The sequence below is a fragment of the Hyla sarda genome, chromosome 10 (genome assembly GCF_029499605.1).
Source record: "Hyla sarda isolate aHylSar1 chromosome 10, aHylSar1.hap1, whole genome shotgun sequence".
Lineage (NCBI taxonomy): Eukaryota > Metazoa > Chordata > Amphibia > Anura > Hylidae > Hyla > Hyla sarda.
Window position 1 is genome coordinate 30,309,032 of NC_079198.1, and position 25,880 is coordinate 30,334,911.

The 25,880-nt window shown below is 43.7% G+C and overlaps 1 protein-coding gene across 4 annotated transcripts in view; it reads right to left on the bottom strand.

Annotated features, from left to right (window-relative positions):
- KASH5 (KASH domain containing 5) overlaps positions 1-25,880 on the bottom strand; it is a 250,514-nt gene that overhangs the window by 129,822 nt on the left and 94,812 nt on the right. For 2 of the 4 annotated variants that reach the window (XM_056541652.1, XM_056541653.1), the window contains exons 18-19: positions 19,051-19,155; positions 89-6,683 (exon numbers count right to left, since the gene is read on the bottom strand). In XM_056541652.1, the coding sequence (XP_056397627.1) occupies positions 6,482-6,683; positions 19,051-19,155 (307 nt within the window). In that variant the 3' untranslated portion in view covers positions 89-6,481. Of the gene's footprint in view, positions 1-88; positions 6,684-19,050; positions 19,156-25,880 lie in introns of those variants that run through there. The other 2 variants (XM_056541654.1, XM_056541656.1) reach the window with 1 other exon arrangement.

Here is a 25,880-nt window from a genome sequence, read left to right on the forward strand (position 1 = left end):
GACCTCCCACCACAGGACAGGAAACCTGGGAACATAAAAATGGGACACTCCTCTCCACACCTCCGTTCAGGTTTCCTGTCCACTGGTAGGAGGCCTGGTAGCTTTCTCCATAACTCTCCAAGGGGCTGCAGGTCCTCCGGTAGTGGGGCTCCCTGTTCGGCAGAAGTCTCCTCTGGGGAGCAGCCATAAGCCTGCCTGCGGGGGGTACGGTGGGGTCCCGATAGCTCTGCATCTCCGTCCTTTTCCCCTGGTTTCAGTGGTGTTAAGGATGTGGGGTCTGTGGAGTAGCGTGGTTTCTGCCGGCTCTCCCATCGCTTGTGGAGTAATGCCAGCGGATGTGACATCAGCCTGGCAGCTTAGCGTCCCTTCCGGTTCCGGCTCCATTCAAAACGGGCGCAGGTTTTGTCCAGTTTTGTATTCCCCATCGGCGTTCTACAGCGCCTGGAACCTCATGGTAAGCAGGCAGCCAGCCTGCAGCAATATCCAGAAGCCCGCAGCAGTACAGCAGCGGTATCCAGTGGCAGCAGTTCCAGCCCACAGCAGCTAAGCAGACCATTCTTGGTTGCCCTGCAGAGTTTTGTTGAAAAAAAACTCCTATAGCATGTCGGAGCATTCGTCAGAGGGAGGTGGACGCTCCAAGAAGAGTAGTTCCAGCCAGACTACAGAGGTGTGGATCTAATTCTGGGTGAGATCATTTCAATTTCATTCCATATTCTGCTAGCTAAGTCAGGCTATTGTTTTGTTTTGTAGGGTAGCCAGAAGTATTTCTTCTAAATCCCGTAATAAAGAAGGTGCAGAACATAGGAAGCCATTAGATCCTGCCTATGAAAAGTCTATGTGCAGCCTGTATTGAAGTTATTGTGGCCCAGGAGTCCTCTGCAATTGCTAGCTGCCTAAGAGTAATGATCCGGACTAGGAATTGTCGGGAATGTGGGTGCTTCAGCCTCCTCTGTGGTCACCCCTGCTATTTCCAGTCCCCCTAGTGTTCAAGAGGAAAATCTTACTCTATATTCCTCCTCTGATGAAGAGCAAGAAGAGTTTAAATCCAAATAGCTTTTTTCTCCAGATGATATTGATCAGCTCCTTAAACCAATTGACCGAACGGCTAATCTTGAGGAGAGCAGAGAGACAGTGATGGCCGAAGACGCCCTATATGAAGGCTTAGGCCCCAAGAAGTCCGGTACATTTAATTTTAATAAAAGAATAAAGCAAATAATTGATAAAGAATGGGAACATTTTGAGAAGAAATCTTTTTTTCCTAAACTCCTTAAAAGGAAGTACCGCTTTGAGGAGTCAGTCATGAAGTCATGGGATAGGGCCCCGTTAATTGATGCCTCGGTGGCTAAAATGACTAAAAAATCCGCCTTGCCTTTTGAGGATCTAGGAACTCTGATCCAATGGACAAAAAAGCCGAGTTCTTTAACAAAAAACCTGGGAGGCAGCACCAGCTTCTATCAGAACCAATGAGTCTGGGTTTCACAATTACAATCCCATCTTGTTAACCAGACCCCTAGAGAAGAGATCTTAGAATCCTTACCTGTCATTTCCAAGGCGGTAGATTTTTTGGCAGACTCTTCAGTAGATTCTGTAAGATTGGGTGCCAGAGCAGCCGCTTTATCTAATTTTTCTAGGAGAGCCACATGGCTTAGGCAGTGGAAGGGTGATGTGGACTTAAAAAGCAAACTATGTTCCATCCCTTGCATTGGAGATCGCCTTTTTGGTCCGTGCCCGATTCCTTTCATAGCAAAAAACAACCCAGAAAGCCTAATCAGAAGTTTCAGCACAATAGGAAATTTAAAGTCCCAAGTAAAGGTAGAGGTTTCCTCTTCAATCCCAACAAAGAGTCTAGTTCTAAAGATCTCAAACAATGACTGCTTTCTCCCATTGGGGGGGCATCTGTCCAGGTTTGCTGGGGCCTGGGAGAAAATTTCTTCCAGCCCCTGGGTTCTAGTCACCATGACATCAGGTCTCTTTCTGGAGTTCCGGTCTTTTCCTCCGGACAGGTTCTTTCCCTCTGGGATAGTGAAAGGTCCCCTGAAACAAGAGGCCATAACATAAATAAAATCTCTCTTGCTCAAAAAAAGTCCTGGTTCCAGTCCCCCAGGGGGAAGAAGGGGATGGGATTCTATTCCCCTCTCTTCTTGGTCAAAAAAAAACAACAACTTTGTGATACAAAAAACAAATGGACATGATCAGACTCCCTGTTTTCAGTCTCCTTCCAGATTTTTTCCTTAGCAGAAGCCAAGCTGTCATCTTTCGCTGCGGTTCACCTGAGAGGTGGCAGCCTTCCTGAGCAGAATTCATATTCTTCAGTCCGAATGGTGTCTAAACAAGGAGATATTTGCAATGATAGGAAAGGTTTGGAAAATTCTCTATGGATCTTTGCTTCCAGAAACAGGAAGATTCACAGGTTCTATTCTCTCTACCCACTGGATTATCTGACAGCAGTAGACTCCTTCTCTCAGAACTGGGGGAAAAAAAAAGAGGGTACACTTTCCCACCTCTTTGCCTTATCCCTCAGGTCTTGAAGAACATAAGACAGGACAGAGCCTTAGTACTATTGATGGCGCCCTTCTGGCCTCGAAGGCCCTGGTTTACCTTGCTAAGGACAATGTCAGTCTTGCAACCGTGTGTTCTTCCAGACAGGGAGAATCTACTGTACCAGGGACCAGTTCACCATCCTCAGTCAGCTCACCTACATCTAACAGTCTGGATGCTGAGAACTCAATTTTAAAAGCTAGAGGCCTATCTGACCAAGTAATAAACACCTTACTTGCAAGTAGGAAAGACGTAACATCTGCCATATAACGAAGAACATGGAGAGCCTTCTTAAGAGTAGTGGGACCTGCAGTTGATCCATTAAGAGACCCTAATATCCCTCAAATCATTCATTTCCTCCAGTTAGGCCTGGATAAGAAGCTAAGTCCTAGTACCCTTAAAGTACAAATTTCAGCACTTAGTTCCTTTTTTAACTACAAGTTAGCAGATAATATCTTAGTTAAATGTTTTATTTCTGGGGCTACAAGATTAAATCAAGACCCTCTGTTCCCCCTTGGGACTTGAATCTGGTGTTAGATGCCTTATCAGGACCACCATTTGAACCTCCTGGATTATATCTCCATCAAGTTGCTCACCCTCAAGATGTGCTTCCTCCTGACAAAAACAACGGCTTGGGGGGTAGGTTAATTGCAAGCGCTCTCTGCCTTTCCTCCTTATACCAAGATATTAGATGACAGAGTAGTAATGAGAACTTTACCATCTTTTCTGCCGAAAGTGGTCTCAGAGTTTCATAAATCTCAGGAGACTATTCTTCCCACTTTTTTGTGATGAGCGAAGACATGAAGGTGAAGTCAAGTTCCGTAACCTTGATGTCAGAAGAGGCCTCCTGAAGTATCTGAGCTCTACTATGGACTTTAGTTCTTCAGAAAATCTTTTAGTACAATTTTCTGGCCCTAACAATGGCAAGACTGCTTCTAAACAGTCTATTAGTAGGTGGATCAGGGCATCAATTACATTAGCCTAGACTACATAGAATCAGGATCCACCTTCCTTTTTTTTCCAGCTCACTCTACCAGAGCAGTGACTTCTTCCTGAGCAGAGAAGGCTGAAGCCTCTTTGGACCAGATCTGTAGGGCAGCTACATGGTCCTTAAAACATACTTTTTTTTTTAGAACACTATAGGTTACACTTAAATCCTGTTTCTGATCTTTCCTTTAGACGTAAAGTCCTTCAGGCGGTAGTCCTGCCCTGATTGGCTACTTTTCTAAGTCTCCAGGGGTGCTGTCATGAGCAATCAGGTAACGATAGATTACTTAACGGGTAATCTGTTTTTCATTAGCTCATGACAGCACCCCTCATTTATCCTGCCCTAAAAAAATTAAATTATGTTGTTTAATTAGTACTGAGAATGAAAATAATTTTGTGCTTATTGGCTCCTTTGGAGTACTTTGAACTGAGGTGTGGAGAGGCGTGTCCTATTTTTATGTTCCCAGGTTTTCTGTCCTGCGGTGGAAGGTCCTCTCCAGGGGTACTGTCATGAGCTAATGAAAAACAGATTACCCGGTAAGTAATCTATCTTAGTAAGGTAAGAGGGCTTTAATGTAGTGGCCACTCTTTAGTCTGTTAGTCTAATGTTCTTAATATAACTTTTGGCTTCTGTCCCATGTGTCTACACTAGTCCTCCAGGACATTGAATCCATAGTTATGTAATGTCACATGACTGCATCAAGTTGCCGCTGCAGGATGTTTCTCTAGCTATGCATGCAATGTCACCCAGACCTCGAAAACATTTGGTAACATAATAAAAAAAATTGCAAACTAACAGTAGACTATACAGCCTAAGAATATTTCAGATGCATGTAGTTTTGAGTATCTCCCTCATGGTCTCTTAAAGGCAGAAACTATAGAATTAACTAATATTGAAGGCAACAATTCTATTATAGAAGCTGGCTGATCACAGCAATTTTAGTGTTCTTTATTTTTTGGTGGCCATATGTATCTCTGGTAGAATTACATCCAGCCCTATACTTCTATTGTGCTAGAAATATATTACATATAAAGCATGGGAAGGTTGGGTTCATCACTGCCACTCTCAATCCTAGAGAGATCCTCATTGAGGTTTACATATCTTCTCTCAAGACAATATCTTTTCTGTTCTTAGTTTTTAAAGGAATAAATGTCAGGCAATCTCCCCTATAAATATCAACTTAATTATGAATTAATAACCTGCTATAATAGTTATAGCTTTCCTTGAGTTCAGACGCCTTCTATTTAGAGTAGGCAACTTTACCATGTAGTAATTGACATGTTTAGGAAGGATCTGTGCTTTTTTGAGGGGCTAAATGTCTGTTGTGAGATTACCATAACACTGAGGCTATCTTTTTGCGAATTGGTTATTTCCTGTTGGAGTTTGTTCCCTTAAACTAAAACTCCCATGATCCATTGTTTGTAAGTCTGAGGTCACTTTACTTGTAATAACTTAATATGTTACTGTCATTAGTTGTAAAATTTACAAACATTCTCTAGCTGGTGTAGTTATTAGCACTAAAAATATTATGTACATGAATATGCATATTTTATATGTAAAGTACCTTATTTTCTCTGTAGGGGTGTTCAGTCCCCCTAAAGTTTTACTGGGGACGTGACATGACAACTTGCTCATTTCTAGTCTACCTTCTCACATGGCCTGCACTGTGTACCATGTCCACAATATAGGGTACAAGTCCTCAAGAAATATGTTATACGTTCATTTTGTGCCCAAAGAGAAATGTATGTGTGCATATAAACAATTTATTGATGTAGTACCTTGTATTGATGGTCAATGTGCCTGAAAATTACTGTCATCTGTAAATTCTGCAGATGTCTGGCCCATGTCTCTCTCACATGGATCAGCTGCCACTGCTGAGCTCAGTTAAGCATAGGAGTGAGCAGAGCACAGAGATACCAATCACCGCCGCCCTGTCAGCAAATCCAACCATATTTGCTGTTGTTAGGATGGATTGGTCTAGCTGACAAGGGTTGAATAACAAAATGAGAGAGACCCCTAGTAAAATTATTATTATTATTTTTTTTTTTAACACACTTCACATCTTTCGGAAACACATTTTTTTCAACAAAGTATATGTAGTAATTTTTTTTTTTATGCAGTATTGATGTACAAAAATTTATTTTTGTTTCTTTTCTAACTACAGTAACACTTTTTATATAAGTTTTGTGGATTCAACTCTTTGTAATATGCTTGCATTGAAAAAAAAATATGCGGTCCTTGAACCAGGATTTGTTCAATGTACTTTGGTTACATTCCCCAAAGGATATGGGTGCTACCACCACAGGATGCAGGGTATGCCGTTGGCCTCCTACATTTTGCTTTTGGTAACACAAAAAAGAAAAAAAAAAAAAAAAAACCTGTACTGTGTATAACAACTGTTCTTTATGCCAATTATATCCTTTACTAATTGGTAGATGAAATTATACAATAGAGGAAATTTATTAAAATTAGTGCACAATAAAAGTGTTGCAGTGGCCCATGTCAATCAATTTAATCGCTGCTTTAACCAGGCCATTAATTCTACATTCAACAGACTCCACCCCAGATGTACATGCATACTCGGCTGAGTGTGCATGTGTTCTTAACAGAAAGCTAACGAAAGCTGCTGCCAGACTCCTAGTTGTAGTTTCTCACCAAGAACAAAAGTTAAAATCCAAGACCTTTTTGCTCCCCTAACATTTGCCATTAGTGGAGAGTTAGGAGAGCGTCATTCCTTTGCTCTACAATGTGTTACATCTTAGAAAGGTTTTAATCCAACAAGTGGTAATACTTAATGGATTAAACATCAGACACTTTTGAAAAGCTACATGAACATATGTAAACTTTCTTATATTCAACTTTTGTAGATCTTCTTCGTCTAAAATATCTAATAACTGCAGTGAATAGCATATTAAAGTGTTGGTTATCCCTCTTACTAAAATCCAGAGCAGGCCTCTAAATTGGTGGAAGATTAAGATGTTGCAGTCTGAGGTGAGGCCATAGGATCTCTCCTACAACTGTCAAGATGTTGTTTCCAGGCCACATAGAGAAGCCCAAGGTGTAGAGAAGAATCAGCAGGAGAAGTCTTCGAGTGGAAGGAAAAGATCTCAGCTTTGTCAAAAATGGAGCCAACAAGCAGCGTCCCTCTATAAATAACCTAAATATAATGGTATTAAAACATAAGTGATGTAAACTAAGGAAAAGCCTATCACTTTAACAACTTACAAATGGCATATGTATGTGTAAGGAACTAATTATTAGGAGATCCACATTTTTTTTATAAACTTATCAAAAGGATTTATTTAAAATGTGTTCCATGTTAACCCCTTAAGGACCACCGTTTTTTTACTTCATTTTTGCACTTTCGTATTTTCCACCTCACCTTCTAAAAGTCAGAAAGATTTCAATTTTGCACCTACAGACCCATATGTGGCTTGTTTTTTGTGCCACCAATTGTACTTTGTAAAGACATCAATCATTTCACCCAAAAATGTATGGCGAAACTAGAAGAAAATTATTTGTGGGGCAAAATGTAAGAAAAAAACAAAACGCTATTTTTTTATTTTGGGGGCTTCTGAGTCTATGCAGTTCAATTTCCACTAAAAATAGCACCTTATCTTTATTCTGAAGGTCTATGGGGAAGATTTATCAAAACCTGTGCAGAGGAAAAGTTGCCCATAGTAACCAATCCGATTGCTTCTTTCCTTTTGCATAGGCCTTGTTAATTAAAGAAGCGAGCTGATTGGTTGCTATGGGCAACGGGGCAACTTTTCCTTTGCACAGGTTTTGATAAATCTCCCACTATATGGTTACAATGATACCCAATTTATGTAGTTTTTATTTTATTTTACTACTTAAAAAAAATAACTACACGCACCAAAATTAGTATGTTTTAAAATTGTCATCTTCTGACCACTATAACTTTTTTCCTTATACGGGGCGGTATGAGGGCTAATTTTTTTGCGCTGTGAGCTGAAGTTTTTATCTGTACCATAATTGTTTTTTGATGGGAATTTTTGAACGCTTTTTACACATTTATATTTTTTTTGGGGTATACAAAGTGACCAAAAAACGCAATTTGGGACTTTGGAATTTTTTTTACATGTACGCCATTTTTTTCCCCCTTTTTTTTTTTAGCCCCCATAGAGGATTATTGCATGCAATCCTTTGATTGTGTACACTGAACAATGCTATGCCATAGCATAGCATTGATCAGTGTAATCTGTGCGGTCCTGATCAGCTCTGCCGAGCTAACCAGCAGTGTTTTCTCCCGGTTCAGACACCGTGATCAACTTTGATCGTGGCGTCTAAAGGGTTAATACCGGACATCAGCCCGATCGGCGATGTCCGATATTAGCCGCGGGTCCTGGTTGCTGATAGCAACCAGGACCCAGCAGGTACGAAGCACGCTCAGCTCCTGAGCGCGCTTCACATGACGGGAGCTGGCCACCGACATAAATATACCTCCGTGGTCGTTAAGGGGTTAAATATACTAAAATAACTTATTTTTCATTTGATATGCTATAAACAGTAGGACACTGATCAATTCAGAGAATGCATTGTTAATCACCAGGAAGAGTGGTGCAGTTGCCCATAGCAACCAATCAGATCAGTTCTTTCATTTCATGGTTGCTATGGGCATCTGCAGCACCGTTCCTCTACACAGGTTTTGATAAATCTCCCTCAATCAGTCTTAGGCCGAGTTCACACACAGTAGCCCTGATTTACTAAGAGTGGAGTGTAGGTTTCTTTAGTAACATAGTAACATAGTTCATAAGGTTGAAAAAAGACCAGAGTCCATCAAGTTCAACCTATATCCCTAATGAGTCCCTATTGAGTTGAGTGTTTTAATTCCCTTTGTGGGTTTTAATCCCTACAATTTATTTTCCCCGGTATTTACTAAGGTTTCCCTACATTTTCCACTTTTTTCCTACATTTTGCTTTTTTATTTATTTATTTTAATTTTTTTAACACATGCTCTGATGTGTCGGGTTTTCCTCAGCTCAAATCCACAGCATTTTCTGCGGAAACCTTTAGTAAATATGTTTTTTTTTAGGGGGGGGGAGGTTTTCTCAGTAAAATGGAGAGTTGGTCGGGTTTTTCATTTCTGGTGCAGACAGAATTCTGGCACAAATTCCGGCGCAGACAGAATCTCTGGTGCAATGAGACAGAATCTGGCGCACAACCCGACAAAACATGTCGGGTTTACAATAGTAAATCGGGGCCAGTATTTTGAACTCATTTAACCCTCGATTTGGTCAGATTTGGTTTTAACCAAAACTAGGGGTGGGTCCAAAACACATTAAGGGTCTATTCACATGTACATACATGCACATATAGTGATCCCCCAACATACGATAATTTCAACATACAATGGCCCCTCAGAGGCCATCGCATGTTGCAGGCAGCATCAACATACAATGCTTTTGTATGTCGGGGCCATTGCATAAACTGCTATCTGGCAGTGCAGACTGCTTCAGCTGCTGACGGATAGCCATTTAAGGTGCCCTGTGTGGTCCGGTGAGTGTCACTCACCTGTCCCCAATATTCCGGACCGTCCTCTTCAGGCTCCGCTGCATGACCGTCGCTCTCCTTAATAGTCATCACGTCGCCGTGCACGCTGTCCCATCATCCAATAGGAGCAGCAAGCGTAGCGACATGATTACGGCGATGGAGAGCGACGATCCAGGGCAGCGGTGACGGTCCGAAGTGGCAGGGACATGTGAGTATAACTTTGTATATTACTATTCCACGGATCCCTCAACATACGATGGATTCAGTAACTATGGTTCATTTGGAACGAATTACCATTGTATGTTGAGGGATCATTGTATACACAGGATTTAAAGTGGCAGATTTCAATGTAAACTATTTGAACAAAGCATGAGATCTGCAGCTTCAAATCCTGCTCATCAAATATGACCAAGGCATCCTGAAGATTATACCCAGCCACAACTCCTCTCTACAGAGTATGCCAGAGCAGCCAGACAAACATGTTAGGCTCGTCGCTTCAGCACAATCCTTACCTCTCTACAAACTCTCCATGTGCATTGTTCCACACAATAGAAGTGCTAACTTTGTGCTCCCATATTAATTAAGCATAACTCTGCACCAGTCCTAGGTCCCCTATGTTCCCCCAGATCATAGTTAAGCCACCATATTGTAGTTAAATCCCCCACACTGTCTCTTTATAGTATTAAGAACCCCCACACTGTCCCTATAGCATAGCTATATCCATCATACTGTCCCTATACCATAACTATATCCCTCACACTGTCCCTATAGTATAGCTATATCCCTCACACTGTCTGTATAGCATAGCTATATCCCTCACACTGTCCCTGTAGCATAGCTATGTCCCCCACACTGTCCCTATAGCATAGCTACGTCCCCCACACTGTCCCTATAGCATAGCTATGTCCCCCACACTGTCTCTATAGCATAGCTATATCCCCCACACTGTCCCTTTAGCTTAGCTATGCTATAGGGACAGTGTGAGGGATATAGCTAAGCTAAAGGGAAGTGTGGGGGATATATCTATGCAATAGGGACAGTGTGAGGGACATAGCTATGCTATAGGGACAGTGTGGGGGACATAGCTATGCTATAGGGACAGTGTGAGGGATATAGCTATGTCCCTCACACTGTCCCTATAGAATAGCTATGTCCCACACACTGTCCCTATAGCATAGCTACAGTACATCCCTCTCACTGTCCCTATAGCATAGCTATGTCCTCCACACTGTCTGTATAGCATAGCTATATCCCTCACACTGTCCCTGTAGCATAGCTATGTCCCCCACACTGTACCTGTAGCATAGCTATGTCCACCACACTGTCCCTGTAGCATAGCTATGTCCCCCACACTGTCCCTATAGCATAGCTATATCCCTCACACTGTCCCTATTGCATAGCTATGTCCCTCACACTGTCCCTATTGCATAGCTATGTCCCTCACACTGTCCCTATAGCTTAGCTATGTCCCACACACTGTCCCTATAACATAGCTATATCCCCCACACTATCCCTATGGCATTGCTTTGTCCCCCATACCGTCCCTATAACATTGTCACCCACACTGTTCCTATATAATAATTTCTCGGGGGACACCTAACTGATGGGTATATGCTTTTGCCACTAAGAGGCGCCGCCCACCTACAGTGAGGTAATCAGTTTTAGCTAGTGTCAGCAGGAGGCAAGACACAGGTCTGAGAGCTCCCCAGACCTTGTTTTTTTTTTTTTTTCTCTAGTAAGGGCTGTTTAGTTAGATTCTTACTCCCTTTTGTTTTCCTTTTTTCAGGTGGGGGTTAAGGAGCATGGCGCTTCCTGTTCCCCCATATGCGGTTAAGGGGCACGGGTTGTACCTAGGGTCCGGGTCCCCCATCTTCCCTGCTCGTCCTGTCTCAGCATGACTTGATGCAGGTGACTAAAAGGATGGCTGAAGACATCTTGGGTGAGTATGTGGCGACTGAAGGAGTATACAACCCCCCCTCCCCCCTGAAGGAGCAGTGGTTTTATGCCCCTATTTCTGGGGCTGTCTTTTTTTTTTTGGGGGGGTCCGAGCAGTGAGGGGTTAACCCTCTCTATTTTATTCATGCAGCTTCGGCTGCATCTATGGTCTTTGGAGGGGGGTTACCAGGGAGCAGCACTCACTTTTTTTCACGGCCGGGAGCTTTTCACTTTCTGATCATCCCTCCCAGTTCGGGAGATCATAACGCCGCCTTTCTTCTTCCCCTGACTCACAGTGCGAGCCGGGAGGTCAGGCAGCTCCTCCTCTCCGGCTCACGCACGGCTGGGGCATTGTCCAGTGAGATATGAGACTCACTCTGCGGCGGCTAGCTCCGCCCTCCTCCGCTGTGGTGGTCGAGGGGGCCCTCCGTGGGAAGGTTCTTCTTGCTCCCGAGGCAGTAGCCGGTGAGAGCTTGTGTTTCTCCGGCCTCTATTGCTCCCCTACCTGGCAGGCGCATCTATAGTACTCTGCTTGAGCCGTCGTTGCTCCATAGGCTTCCTGTCTGCCTACATAAGAAATAGGTTTTTGGGCAGAACTTTGCAGGGCGTCCCATGCTCCCTTACAGCCACATTATTGCCTGATTTTTTCTTTAACAAAAAAAAATTATCTATACATAATATGTGTGTGTGTTCTTTGATCACTCAGACCATTTGGTGTGGTTTAACACCCTCTTGTGGCCCATATTTCTATTGCAGGCCGGCAATATCTACAGGGTCCTTTCTGAGAATCTGTTTTGGGAGCTGCTTTATTTGTTTCAGTCAGAAGGTGACCTGTTATACACAAGACATGGGCTGCTTGGGTTATCCCTCTGGCATTCCTAATCTTGCATTTTTTGATCCCGGTCCTTGAGCATATGTGAACGGCCATGGCGGGTTGTTTCCAGGTTTTCCCTTTCCCTTGGGAATTTCCGTGAGAGTGCCATACAATTCTAAATATTTGTTGTGTAATCCTGGCAGATGCTCAGGTTTCTTTTGAGATTCCTCATCTGTCAGGTCTGCCGACCACCCATCCTGGAGGTGTTCTTGGCATGTCATGCTATGAAATTCCCTTCTCCACAGGCTACCACATCCGTAGCTAGTGTTCCCCGGATTCCCACAGAGTCCCACAAAGTCTCCATGATGATATTCCTACATGGGCGTGGATGGAACCTGATATCATTTTGCAAGACAGTAGTCTTGCCAGTCACTCATTTCAAAGCTGCTGCGTCCGACACTCTGGTACCCCACTGCTGGTGTGTGGTGTCCGAAGGATTGACCCGTTATACACTATTGACTCATACCAGTAAGCCAGACAGTGGTCTATGTGGTTTCCTCTGCTGCCTGTCTCTCATCACACAGCTGATGTGTCTGTGGCTGGAGTTCCGATTCCTCTCTACTGTGCGGGTTGACTGATGGAAAGCAACATTGTCTACTGTGGGCCCATACCAGTCAGTCAGACAGTGGTCTGCAAAGTTACCTACACGGCCTGTCACACATCACACAGCTGATGTATCTGCGGCTAGATTTGTTGTCTACTATGGATCCATACCAGTAAGCCAAACAGTGGTCTGCATGGTTTACTACACCACCTGCCACACATCACACAGCTGATATATCTGCTGCTCGAGTTTCGGTACCTCACTATGGTGCGAGGTGACCGATGGAATGACATGTTGTCTACTAGGGGCCCATACCAGTAAGCCAGATGGTGGTATGCATGGTTCCTGCACCGCTTGTCACACATTACACTGCTGATGTATCTGTGGCTGGAGTTCCGGTACCTCGCTACTGGGCGAGGTGTCCGAAGGAGTTACTCGTTGTCTACTATGGACCCATACCAGTAAGCCAGACAGTGGTCTGCATGGTTGCCTACACTGACTGTCATACAGCAAACTGCTGATGTATCTGCGGCTGGAGATCCGGTACCTGACTACTGTGTGAGGTGCCGACCAAATGACTCATTGTCGTCTATAGACCCATACCAGTAAGCCAGACAGTGGTCTGCATGTTTTCCTACATCACCTTTCAACCATCACATGGCTGGTGTATCTGCGACTGGACTTCGGGTACCTCACTACTGTGTGAGGTGCTCGATGGAATGATTCGTTGTCCACTATGGATCCATACCAGTAAGCCAGACAGCGGTCTGCATGGTATACTACACTGCCTGTCACACCTCTCACTGCTGTTGTGTCTGCGGCTGGAGTTCCGGTACCTCACCGCTGTGCGTGGTGCCCGACGGAATGTCTCGCTGTCCACTATGGATCCATAACGGTAAGCTAGACAGTTGTCTGCATATTTTTCCCCACACTGTCCCTATAGCATTGTTAGGTCCCCCACACTGTCCCTATATAATAAAAAATAGGTCCGTCCCCACAGTATGGTTAGGTCCCCCACACTGTCCCTATATAAAAGTTATGTCCCCTACACTGTCCATTTAGCTTTGTAAGGTTCCCTTAATTGTCCCCCTAGCATAACTAAGTCTCTTGCACTGTCCTTATAGCATTATATCCCCCACACTGTCCATATGTAATAATATCCCCTACACTGTCCATATTTAATAGTTATGTCCCTCACATTGTCCTTATAGCTTTTTTTTTAGATCCCCTACAGTGCCCCTATAGCATAGCTATCCTGTCCTCATAGCATTGTTAGGTCCCCACACTGTCCTTATAACATAGTTATGTCCCCCACACTGTCCCTATAGCATTATTAGGTCACCACACTGTCCCTATATTAATGTCTCCCACACTGCCCATATGTAAAAGTTATGCCCCGACACCTTCAATATAGCTTTAAGTCCCCAACATTGTCCCTATAGCATGATGTCCCCCACACTGTCCCTATGGAAGAGCTATGCCCCCCATACTGTCCATATAGCATTGTTAGGTCCTCCACATTGTTCCTATAGCATAGCTATGTCCCTCACATTGTCCTTATAACATAGGTATGTCCTCACATTGTCCCTATAGCATTGTTCCCTATCCCACACTGTCCCCCATATTGACCTGTCCGTCAGCTTGCTGACGAAAATTACAAACATTTGTCATCATTTTCAAACTGGGAAATGGGTTTTTATTTTAACAAAAAGGTAAAAACTCTGTCACAAAAATTATGACTAAAATATTTAGTCAACGAAATTACCATTGGAGACAATGAGGATTATACAGGAAAATTATACTGGGTTTACAACTGGTTACAGGATGGTTACGGGATAAAAGACCTCTGTTTAAAGAAGACCTTTAGCCAACTCCCCAAAATTGATAGTTTACTGTCATTAAATAGCTTAGGATGCCCTCATCACACACCTTTTTACAGTTTCCTAACAAGCCCTCCTGTGTCTGAGCTATGTGGGTTTATAGTTTGTCTGATAATTTAGGGAATCATTTAGGTGGGTATGAGCTTAATGTTAGTACTGGCAGCGAATATCAGATGATGGGCGGATTATATAGTCCGGAGATGTGAATGTTGTATATTGATTGCTCAATACACACCCCCTGACAGTATAATCCTGCCCATCACCTGCCACCCTCCCATTGTTATTAAAGGAAAACTCACATGTTTTCTCGTGCACTAACCACATGTACTGATTGATAGTGCGGGAAACACTGATTCCTATGGTCCCTACCATGGCCGGATCCGCCCAGCCGTTCGCCCTTAATCTTAGTTTTATTATACCTGGAAATCTGTCTGTAACTGGCACGGATGGGGTTTCTGTATCTTAACTTGCACTGACGTCAGCGCCGCCTGTCCGCAGCGCCGCCCGCTTATGAATATACATCCCCCCTCCCTCCAGTTAGTTAAAATTAACTTCTTGCCCATCCTACTGATTCTATAAATTGTCAAACAATATAAACCCTCATATCTCAGGAACAGGAGGGCGCATCAAGAAACCATAAAAGGTCAACCTATTAGGGCAACCTAGTCTATTTCGAGATAATGCAATCTAATTTATTTTGGGTCCTCTTTATGAAGAAGCATTCTAGAAATAGATATATAAATCCCCAATCCTCAAACAGTGATTGGCTAAAACTTGACCTTCATGCATGATTTCTAAATGTAAGGTTGAAAGTATTGATTGAAAGCAAGAATTGTGTTTAAACAAGTTTTTTAACAATCTTGACTTTATTCCTCCTAACTTATGAGTTATATTTCTAGATGTAGATTCTCTGAGCCATGATCAGTTTGGCATTGGCTAGACATGGGTTTGCAATCTAAGGAATCTCCTGTAATCTCCACAAGAAAATATGGAGTTCCTGATAGGTCTTGGTCCCCAAAACAGTCACTGACTGGTAGCAGTTTTTGTTGACCAGTGGCGTAACTATAGGGGGGAGCAGAGGTAGCAGTCTCATTGGGGCCCTGTGCCTAAGGGGCCCCAAGGAACATCTGCCCCATTAGAGAACAACATTACATTTGGCACATGGGGCCCTGTTGCAGATTTTGTATGGGGGCCCAGAAGCTATAAGTTACACCTCTGGTGCTGACAGAGCATTAGCATAGTCAGGAATGAAGCCAACGGTGGTTTTCAGGGACCGGATGTGACAGACCATTAGATTAAATAAGAGCGTAGTCCTAAGACAACCAGGGGTCAGAGCCAAGCAGAAAACAGGTACAAGGTAAACTATCCAAAGAACAAGGCAGTGGTCATAGGAACGGAAGCCAGAGAGAGATTAATTCTCAATACCTGAATCTATAGGCAAGGCATGGCAAACAGATTTTCCCTAAATAGGCTGCCTGGATTTCTGGCTCACCAGGAGCTAGGTGCCCCACTGTCTGAGGCGAAGAGGAGAGCCACGTCTGGATCCAGGAAGGCTGCAGCTGGCGTCAAGAGTCAGACTTGAAAAATAGGTGTCTGACTACTGAATGTGGCCATTGGTGGAAGCTGCTCACCAGGACAGATAACCCAAAATTTGTATCGGCACCCTTTTATTATATCCTATAGAAAATATTGCAACTTTAGGGTTAAAATGTACTCACAGATAATGAGTTCCACTTAAGGTAGGGTTACACATAGCGTATATGAAGTAGATTTCATGCTGTGCAAAATCAGCCATGTGCAGTGAGCTTTGGAGGTGGGCCCAGTGTGCCGACGAGACTGTATTGCGCTTGGCACGTGACGCGGAAGCTGACACGCCCCCTCCATGTATCCTATAGAGATACATGGAGGGGCGTGTCTGCTGCGGGTTCCTGCTGGGGATGACACGGCGCTTCCTGCAGACTGCCACGGCCCCATACAGTTGATCGCGGGGGGTCCCAGTGGTCGGACCCTCCGCGATCTATAACTTATCCCCTATCCTTCGGATAGGGGATGTTATATTACTCTACAGTTCTCCTTTAACACAAGGCAGAATTAGTAAAAGCTCTTTTTCCATGCGTGAATTGTTTACTAAGGTTAAAGAGTAACCAATTTGTAGGATAGGCTATGAAATTAGACATTTTAGACCTGTAAATCTGAGTTTGTCCTGCAGTGTTCATGTCAACTTTTGGACATAGGTGAGACAACCACAGTACAGCCACAAATCAACTATATGCCCTTGGAAATTCATAGATGGTGAGTTCTGTCTATATAACTTGCATATCTTATCCAGACAGGTAATTACAAGTGGTCTTTGTTGCTACCTAGTCAAGTCAGTGTATACCCACTCATTAAAGGGGAACTACTCTGGAAAACATTTTTTTTTCTAAATCAATCAGTACCAGAAAGTTAAACAGTTTTGTAAATTACTTCTATTTAAAAATCTTAATCCTTCCAGGACTTATCACCTGTTATATGCTCCACAGGAAGTTCTTTTCTTTTTATATTTCTGACCACAGTGCTCTCTGACACCTCTGTCCATTTTTGAAAGAAGCAAATCTGAATAGCAAACCTTTCCTGCTCTGGACAGTTCCTGATATGGACAGAGGTGTCAGCAGAGAGCACTGTGTTCAGACATAAAGGATATTCAAAAAGAAAAGAACTTCCTGTGGATCATACAGCAGCACGTACTGGAAGGATACATTTTTTTTAATAGAAGTAATTTACAAATCTTGAAGCAAAGAGGAATGGTAGAAAAAGTCGGCAGACTCACCAAAGACTTCTTTTCCAGGGTAATTTCTTTATTTATTTCATACTCACATATAAAAAGTAGATACAAAAGGTGGGAGAGAGGGATCACAGTGGGGGGTATTCACTGTCTGGCGACAGACTCTGTTTCGCTCGGTACTCGAGCTTCTTCAGGGCCAGAAGAAGCTCGAGTACCGAGCGAAACAGAGTCTGTCGCCAGACAGTGAATACCCCCCACTGTGATCCCTCTCTCCCACCTTTTGTATCTACTTTTTATATGTGAGTATGAAATAAATAAAGAAATTACCCTGGAAAAGAAGTCTTTGGTGAGTCTGCCGACTTTTTCTACCATTCCTCTTTGCTTCAAGATTTGTGATTCACCACTTACAGTCAGAGCACCACCAACACTTCGGGGAACACTCCTACACGTCCCATAGTCCAGTAACGTGGGAATATCAGCAGCAGTGCCGGACACTACACTCTTCTTTTGAATAATTTACAAATCTGTTTAACTTTCTGGCACCAGTTGATTTAAAAAATAAATAAATAAAATTTCCAGTGGAGTACCCCTTTAACTTTAACAATTTCAGCACCAAGGACAAGCCATAAGGTTAAAGGGGTACTCCGCCCCTGGCATCTTATCCCCTATCCAAAGGATAGGGGATAAGATGTTAGATCGCCGCGGTCCTGCTGCTGGGGACCCCGGGGATCGCCGCTGCGGCACCCCTCCATCATTACTGCACAGAGCGAGTTCGCTCTGTGCATAATGACGGGCGATACAGGGGCCAGAGCAGTGTGACGTCATGGCTCCGTCCCTCATGACATCACGGCCCGTCCCCTTAATGCAAGTCTATGGCAGGGGCGTCACGCCCCCTCCCATAGACTTGTATTGACGGGGCGGGCCGTGACGTCACGAGGGGCGGAGCCGTGACGTAACGATGCTCCGGCCCCTGTATTGCCCCTCATTACGTGCAGAGCGATCTCTCTCTGCGCAGTAATGATAGCGGGGTGCTGCAGCAGCGATCCCCAGGGTCCCCAGCAGCGGGACCCCGGCGATCTGACATCTTATCCCCTATCCTTTGGATAGGGGATAAGATGTCTAGGGGCGGAGTACCCCTTTAAGTAAATTGAGAAGGTGTCACGCAGATCTGCAAATGATCACATTTTCAAGCACCTAGCTTCAATCTGTTGCATATGGGATGCTTGAACTGAGAGACCTTGGTTTATCACTCCAGATAGACAGATCCACAGCAGATCACTACGCACTAAGACTGTGATGTCAGCACTGCTCAACATTGCATGTCCAAGTGATTGGGAGACCAACAATGCACTATGACTGCAAGAGGCGCACAGAGAGGCAAAACTCTGCATGAACAAATAATCTGATTAGAAGAATGGAACATAGTGATCCATTCTGTGCCACAAGTGAAACTAGAGGTCACTTACCAAGCCTAGGTGTCCGTGTCAACACAACCCATCAGGTGTTTCTGGTGTTTTTATGGAAAACTGCCACTGCAGTTTCGAACCAAAGTCAGAAGTGGATCCAGCAGAAAGGAGACCTATTACATCCTTCTATTATATGTCCTATTTCTTTTGAATACACTTCTGGCTTTGGCTCAAAAACTGCTGTGGCAGTTTTCGTAAAAAAAACTCCAGAAAAAAAACCTGTGTGGAAACTTAGCCTTAGTGTTGCAATTTCAATGTGGTGTATACCTTTTCTGTCAGAATACATTACAAACAGGTAAAAAAAACAAAAAACTGAATGTTAAAGAATTAAAAAAATGACACAGCTACAGAATTGGACAGAAAGGTGGTAGAAAACATTTGTAGCTTTTTTGTTTAACTAAACTTAGGAATAGATCCAAATTAGAGACATGTAACATTTTTAATTACACTGGTTTTAGCTCTGTAACTGCAGTGTTTCCTAAAAAAGGGAAATTAAAGATAAAATCTAAGTCTGAATTGGTCCCAGTACAAGTTGATGTTTACTTACCAGGTCATGCAGGCTCTAGCAGATATGGCGTGCTGTACTCGCTGCTGCTGTCTGTTGTACACAGCAAGTTGATTAGTCACTGGTAACAATGAATACTCTGTAGACCTGTTTGTTAATATAAAGTTTTTCTTTTATGTTGTATACTTGTCCTATAGTCATGCATACTGATAATTACAATCTTTATTACCAACAACTGTAACTGATTATATTAATATGCACCAGGAATTAACGTCTAGAGAACATGTGACATACATTTATGGCACTGCCACCTGGGCTTTGTCGCACAGTAATGTACATTTAGTAAAACAATACAAAAACTATGTAAACATGGGTATCATTGTAATCATATTGACCTACAGAATAAATATAACATGTCAGTTTTACTGGAAAGAGTTATGTCTCTTAAAAGTCAAGGAGGAAAAAATATTTGGCTGTGTCTACAAGGCCAAAATGCGCTGTGTCCTCAAGGGCTTAAATAAGAAAAGACTACAGCATACGCAAGTAAATTTCTCATAAATGTATGGATTCTGCCTGAAAGGGTTTGTACACATGGCTCTGGCGGGCCTACATATACGGTATCCTAACAGGTCATTAGTGTAGGATTGCATCACCACGTTACAGCCATCTGTATGTAGCAGGTCCCTAACATAAAATGGTGTGGTACTGAGCAGTGACCACCATTGTCATGGCGCCAGTGTCCAATAGGGGGAACGACCCAGTGACAGAGAAGCCCCAATGCTGACTAACCTATCCCCTGGCTCTGGGTCACAACACCCTACAGCCACTGTGCACAGCACCACACCAGTGTAAACGCACACCATGCACTTCCAGTCAGAGGACTGAGGGAGAGATTTATCAAAACCTGTCCAGAGGAAAAGTTTCCCAGTTGCCCATAGCAATCAATCGGCTCGCTTCTTTCATTTTTAACAAGGCCTCTCCAAAATGAAAGAAGCGATCTGATTGGTTGCTATTGGCAACTGGGCAACTTTTACTTTGAACAGGTTTTAAAAAATCTCCCAGTGAAAGATTGCCACAAACAGATCCCTTTGCAGTCTCTCACTAATTAAATAGGCCAGGGCTGAGGAAATGTACTGACCATGTAAAATAAAATAAAAAAAATTAGGGGTAATGGAACTCACATTAAGACATCAATGGAGAAAAACAGACATGGTCGCATGTCTACATTTTGCACAAAGATCCTGTGCTTCTCAAAATATATATAATATTAACAGATCATTATTATAGGTTATGATCACACGGTGCAAGCCCGCTAGCCACATCATGGGCACCTGTGTGTATTGGGTCCCTAACATAAAATGGAGTTGTGTTGAGCAGTGTCAGTGCCTATAGGGGAAATGGCCCAGTGACAGAGCAGCCCCTGACAGGGAGCATATGGTAGGTGTTCACACTAGTGTGGTGCTGTGCGGCGGACATTGTTGCTGTGTTACTTTGTCTGTGTGGCCCAGAGCCGGGGGCCTAACCACTTGGTCATTCTCCCTGCAGGCTTGATGTTGCATTGATGGCGGTTGCCGCGCAGCACTATGTCAGTATTAGTTCTGGGACCCAATTATTATCAGGTGGCCATGACATGGCGAGAGGGCTTGCATGTTTTGATCAAAAAGGTACACTTACAACCTGTAATATTTTTTTTACATTATACTGAGGAGCAATTTCATCATTGTACAAGTTGTGGATGTGCGGCTATGTTCTGTTTCTCATCATAAGGCTGGATGACTACTTAGTAAAACATTATACAACATCCATATGTGCCAAGCCATTCTTCCCAAGAAGCAGAGTAATAAATACATCTGTGCATACAGTACATTGTGCAGTGCACATTTAGTACCCTCCACCACAACTGTAATTTACAATAATGTCATGTGAAGAATCAAACATATAAGTACCATAAAAGTAGTGTTCGTTTGACAATTAAGGCTCTGTTTACATCTGTTTTAGAGGTTCCATCACAAGTTCCATCAAATTCTGGACAGCTTGACAGAACCCTAATTGTCCCCATTATAGGCCGCAGTGTCCATCGGGTTGGTGTCCATCTTGTGATACCCACAGTACACTGCCCCTAGATCTGATAGGCTGCAATTGTTTACTTACTATTCCACAGAGAAAACTGAAGCGCTGATTGTTGGCACTGGTTGCTGGTTTTTCAGGAATATCCTATACCCATTTAAGTTTCCTACATTTGATTTTCTCTAGATCAATGGAGGATAATACTATTTACAGTATATTGTGTGTATATGACCTGATAGGCTGTGCATTGCCAAACAAGTCTAAGGCTAGGTTCACACGGCCATTGTCCTCCATCCTGCTTATTGTCCCGCCGTTACTAAACGGACCTAACTACTTTCTGCTAAAGGACCTACTAACTCATGCAAAGGGATGCCATTAAGTGGCAGCCTTTTGCATCAGCTTTTCATCCGTTTGTGAAAAAGTCAGCCGCCTACAGACTCCCACAGCCAGAGGTGCTACTACTCCCATCATGAAAGACTTGTTTCCATGATAGTAGATATGAGAGTAGTTCCCCCAGCTTTGGGAGTCTGTGGGCGGCTGGGGAGACTACTATAGGGCTTGTACTATTACCCTCATTATGGAACAGAGTCTATTACATGTTGGGGGTAGTAATACAGGGGCTGAGGGATCTATCACAGCAGGTCTCACTTCTGAGACCAGAAATAATCATAAGCTATTAACCAAGGGAGCAGGTGGAATGCTCTGCTCCCTGGCCATGTATATATTGTCCGTACTTTCATTTTCAAATACCCCGCCGGGAGCTCTTAATGGCCGGTATGGAGTGGCCATTCAGGGCTCTCAGTGGGGTTTTTAAACTTATACTGTGAAGAATCTCATTTTATGCTGAGGGCGGGATGCTCCATTCCCCGCAATTCCCTGCTACTCGTACGATGCCTGTACTCCAAGTAAAATCACAGAGGAAACGTGTCACTCCATTCCCCGCTGCTCATCCCTGAGGGGTACAGGCGCTGATTGCTCTCAGTATAAAATGAGATTCTTCAAAGTATACATTTAAAAACCCTGCGGGAGTCCTACATGGCCGCTCGGTACCAGCCATATCTCTGCTGACACCTCTTTCCATGTCAGGAACTGTCCAGATTAGAAGCAAATCTTCATAGCAAACCTATCCTGCTCTGGACAGTTCCTGACACGGACAGAGGTGTCAGCAGAGAGCACTGTGGTCAGACAGAAAAGAAATTCAAAAAGAAAATAAAATAACTTTCTGTGGAGCATACAGCAGCTGATAAGTACTGGAACGATTACATTTTTTTATATAAGTCATTTACAAATCTGTTTAACTTTCTGGCACCAGTTGATTAAAAAAAAATGTTTTCCACCGGATTACCCCTTTAAAGTCAATGGGTAGCAAAATAAGCTGCTTATTTTGTTACCCATTGACTTCAATGGGTAGGAAAATAGGCAGCAGCAAATACGCAACAAAATATGGCATGTGTGACCCTACCCTAAAGGGGTGATCTGGGGAGTAGTTCCAGCCTGATGTCATCTTGGAAGTATAGCTTTCAAGTCATCATGATGACCTTAAAAAATGCTTGCAAAACTATGCCCACTTGCAGTGACCAGCGGCTGCATGGGTTTGCTGATGTTGTGGCAACATTGTACAGCCATTGGCCACCACATACTGTATGGGTGCAGTTTTGCCTTCATTCTCTGATCAAAGTTAGGTTCTCTGTTCCTAGATTTAAACAGAAGAGTATAAATAGTGTAGTAGAAATGTACTGTAAGGGTATGTTCACACTGAGGAATTGGCGAATTCTGCCCTGCGGAATTTCAGTTTTTTTTTCCGTGCTGAATTGATGCGGAAATATAGAAGGAAACTTTTTATTTATTTTTTTGCTGGACCACAACTACCAATCAGAATTTCCCTTATATTTTTTATTTTTTTGCGCAGAATTTCTGCGCAAATTCCGCGTGGAACGGCATCTGGCTGAAAACTAAAATTTCATTCATTTCTGTGGGACAAAGACGCGGATTCTGCATGAAGAAAGAACATTCTTCATGCGGAACGGAATTCAGCATCAGAATTCCGCTTGCGGAAATTCCTCAGTGTGTACTGAGGAGCAGACATACAGTTAAACTCTATTGGGTTTTTAATTTACTCGAGTAAATTCCTCTACAATTCCTCAGTGTGAACATACCCTAAGTGTAGATCTAACCTAAAAACATATCTAAAAGTACTAATATGTCGTCATACTTTTGCACTGTCTGTCTATAGAGGAAAGCTAAAGGGGTGAGAAATGTAGGAGGATCCAGTGCCAATACAATATGGAAGCTTGCATACAAGGGCAGTAGCTCCCATAAGGCGACTGAGGCGATCGCCTCAGGCATGCTGCTGCAAGGGGGTGCATTGGCTAAGGATGTCCAGATGCACAGGGAGTCCAGCACACATTACACTTGGCAGTGATTCCCAACCAGGGTTCCCCGGCAGGGGTGTCAGGACACTCCAGTGGGAAAGATGACACAAAAATGTTGTGCACCTGTGATTCACTCATGGTACGGCAGGGCCTGCAGCGCTGTGAGTGAGTCACAGGCACGCAGGCTGGGTGGAAGAAATGTCTGTCTCACTGCCAGGACAGGATGCTGCAGCTCTGATCCCTGTGTATCCTCCTTCTCCTGGGAAGCAGCTGTGGACTCTGGATTCTCCCTGGTCCCTCAGCAGAATGATGTGGATGGAGGGAAGGGACAGGGGAGGCACTGACAGAGGCTTACTCAGATTCAGGCAGTGCTCAACCACCCTTCTTTCACTCCTCTACACCTCTCTTTCACCCCTTGTAACCTTTCTGTCACCCCTGGACACTCCTCTGTAATCCCGTACGCCCCTCTGTCACCCCTCTACACCCTTCTGTCACCCCTGTACACCCCACTGTTACCCCGTACACCCCACTGTCACTGTGTTGGGTGAGGCTGGAGGCATTGTGTGTTTGGAAAGGCTGGAGGATTATGGGTAAGGTAGGAGGCATTATGTGTGCTTGTGGGGGGGGGGGGGGGGGTTCTGAGGCATTTGAGTGAGGCTGGAAACGTGCATTGTGGGAAGGCTGGTGGCATTTGTGGGGAAAAGGAGAGGATAATGCTGGAAAAGTGTTTTGGCTGGAAGAGGTCATCATGATGTCCTGGGCCAAGTGAGGAAGAAAAGGGGTATCCAATCTATGCCTGTCCAGCTGTTGTGAATCTAAAACTCTAAGTATATCCAGGGTTGGGAGTTGTAACTTTGCAGCTAGAAAAATACAGGTTGGAGACCTCTGTCCTGGAAAATGGTTTAGGCCTGAAATTAACAGTTGGGAGGCTTAATCATACCTCCCAACCGTCCTGGATCTGATCAGACAGTTTAGTTTTTTGGGGTGATGTTCTGCCGTCCCCACATGTCTTGATAAAGAGCTTGGTCCGAGCTTGAAACACGTTGATTGTTGCTAATCACTGTAAATATGTAACATGAAAGTATAAAAATCTACTTTTATTGGGAGAAGCGCCAGTACTGGTGAGTTTTTTCTGATCCAATTACGACTATTGTCACTTAATTGCTACTGAAGAAGGAGACCCCCTGAAAAGCGTTTAGCCAGTCCTATAGTGTACCCCAACACTAATTTATCCTTAATACCAACCACGAACTTTGCTTTCAATACTTGCAACAGCTGAAGCCTTTCAATAAGGTACCACCACAGCGCACGCACTGCTAACGCACCATTCACACAAGGACAACAGCATCTACCTCTGAACCACTCCACAAGCAGTGTCCGACAGTCATCCCCAGCTCTGTAGTCATGAACATCACCATCAGTCCGTGCCAGCCTGCAGGATCGCAACATCAGCCTCTATTGATTGGTGAGTGGTGCCGTGCACCAATCCATTATACTACTACATTGCTACATTGATTTACAGGATTAGTATTATCATTGACTATACCACCAATGACTTTATCAGCATTTGACTATTTATTGATCCACTATTCAATCAGGATCATTACCTATACCACCAACGAACTTATCAGGTTATTACCTATATCACTAATGAACTTTTCAGCCTAATATCCATTAAGTTTATTTTATTTCATCCTATTTACAATCTAGTTGGTATTAAATATTGTTTATCCCTCAACCACCACATTGGACGCATGGGCCCTGCTAAGTTGTCGGTTGGTTATTTTTAATACATGTATCTGTAATTAAATATTTGAACACATCTAGCCATATCGCCTTTTATTAATATAACCTATATTATTATTACCATCTTTACCAACATCCTATATTTTACGTATACTCATACTTAGAAGGTCTGCATTCATTTCCTTCTTTAATCACTATTTATTTACATTTAGGGTATCGTGTATTGCAGTCACCTCAGTATCTGTATTCTATTGTAGTGTGAGCCACCAAACTATTGTATCAATTACCACAATTGTCTGCCGAGATCCGGAGGAAATCGGGACTCCAGGGCTGCTGACCCCTTCCCATAGACTTTCGTTGAGGGGGCGGGCGAGACGTCACGCCCGGCGGCTGCGAACACGGAAGCCCGCACACAGCGTTCGGAGTAATGAACTTCCGGACGGTGTGAGCGGAGCTCCGAACTGCAGGGCAGCGCACAACCCCTTTAATGAGACATCGTGGTCGGCGTTGTACTGTATCTCACACTGGGTGTGCTTCGCATTTACTACACATACAATCCTCCATGCTGCAGACAAGTGGCGTCACTGCAGAGATCACATGACCTGTCTCCCCCTTCAGGCTTCTGCACCAATTCAGTCACGGCCTGAAGCGGGGAGGGGGCATGTGCTGGACTCACTGGCTTCTTGT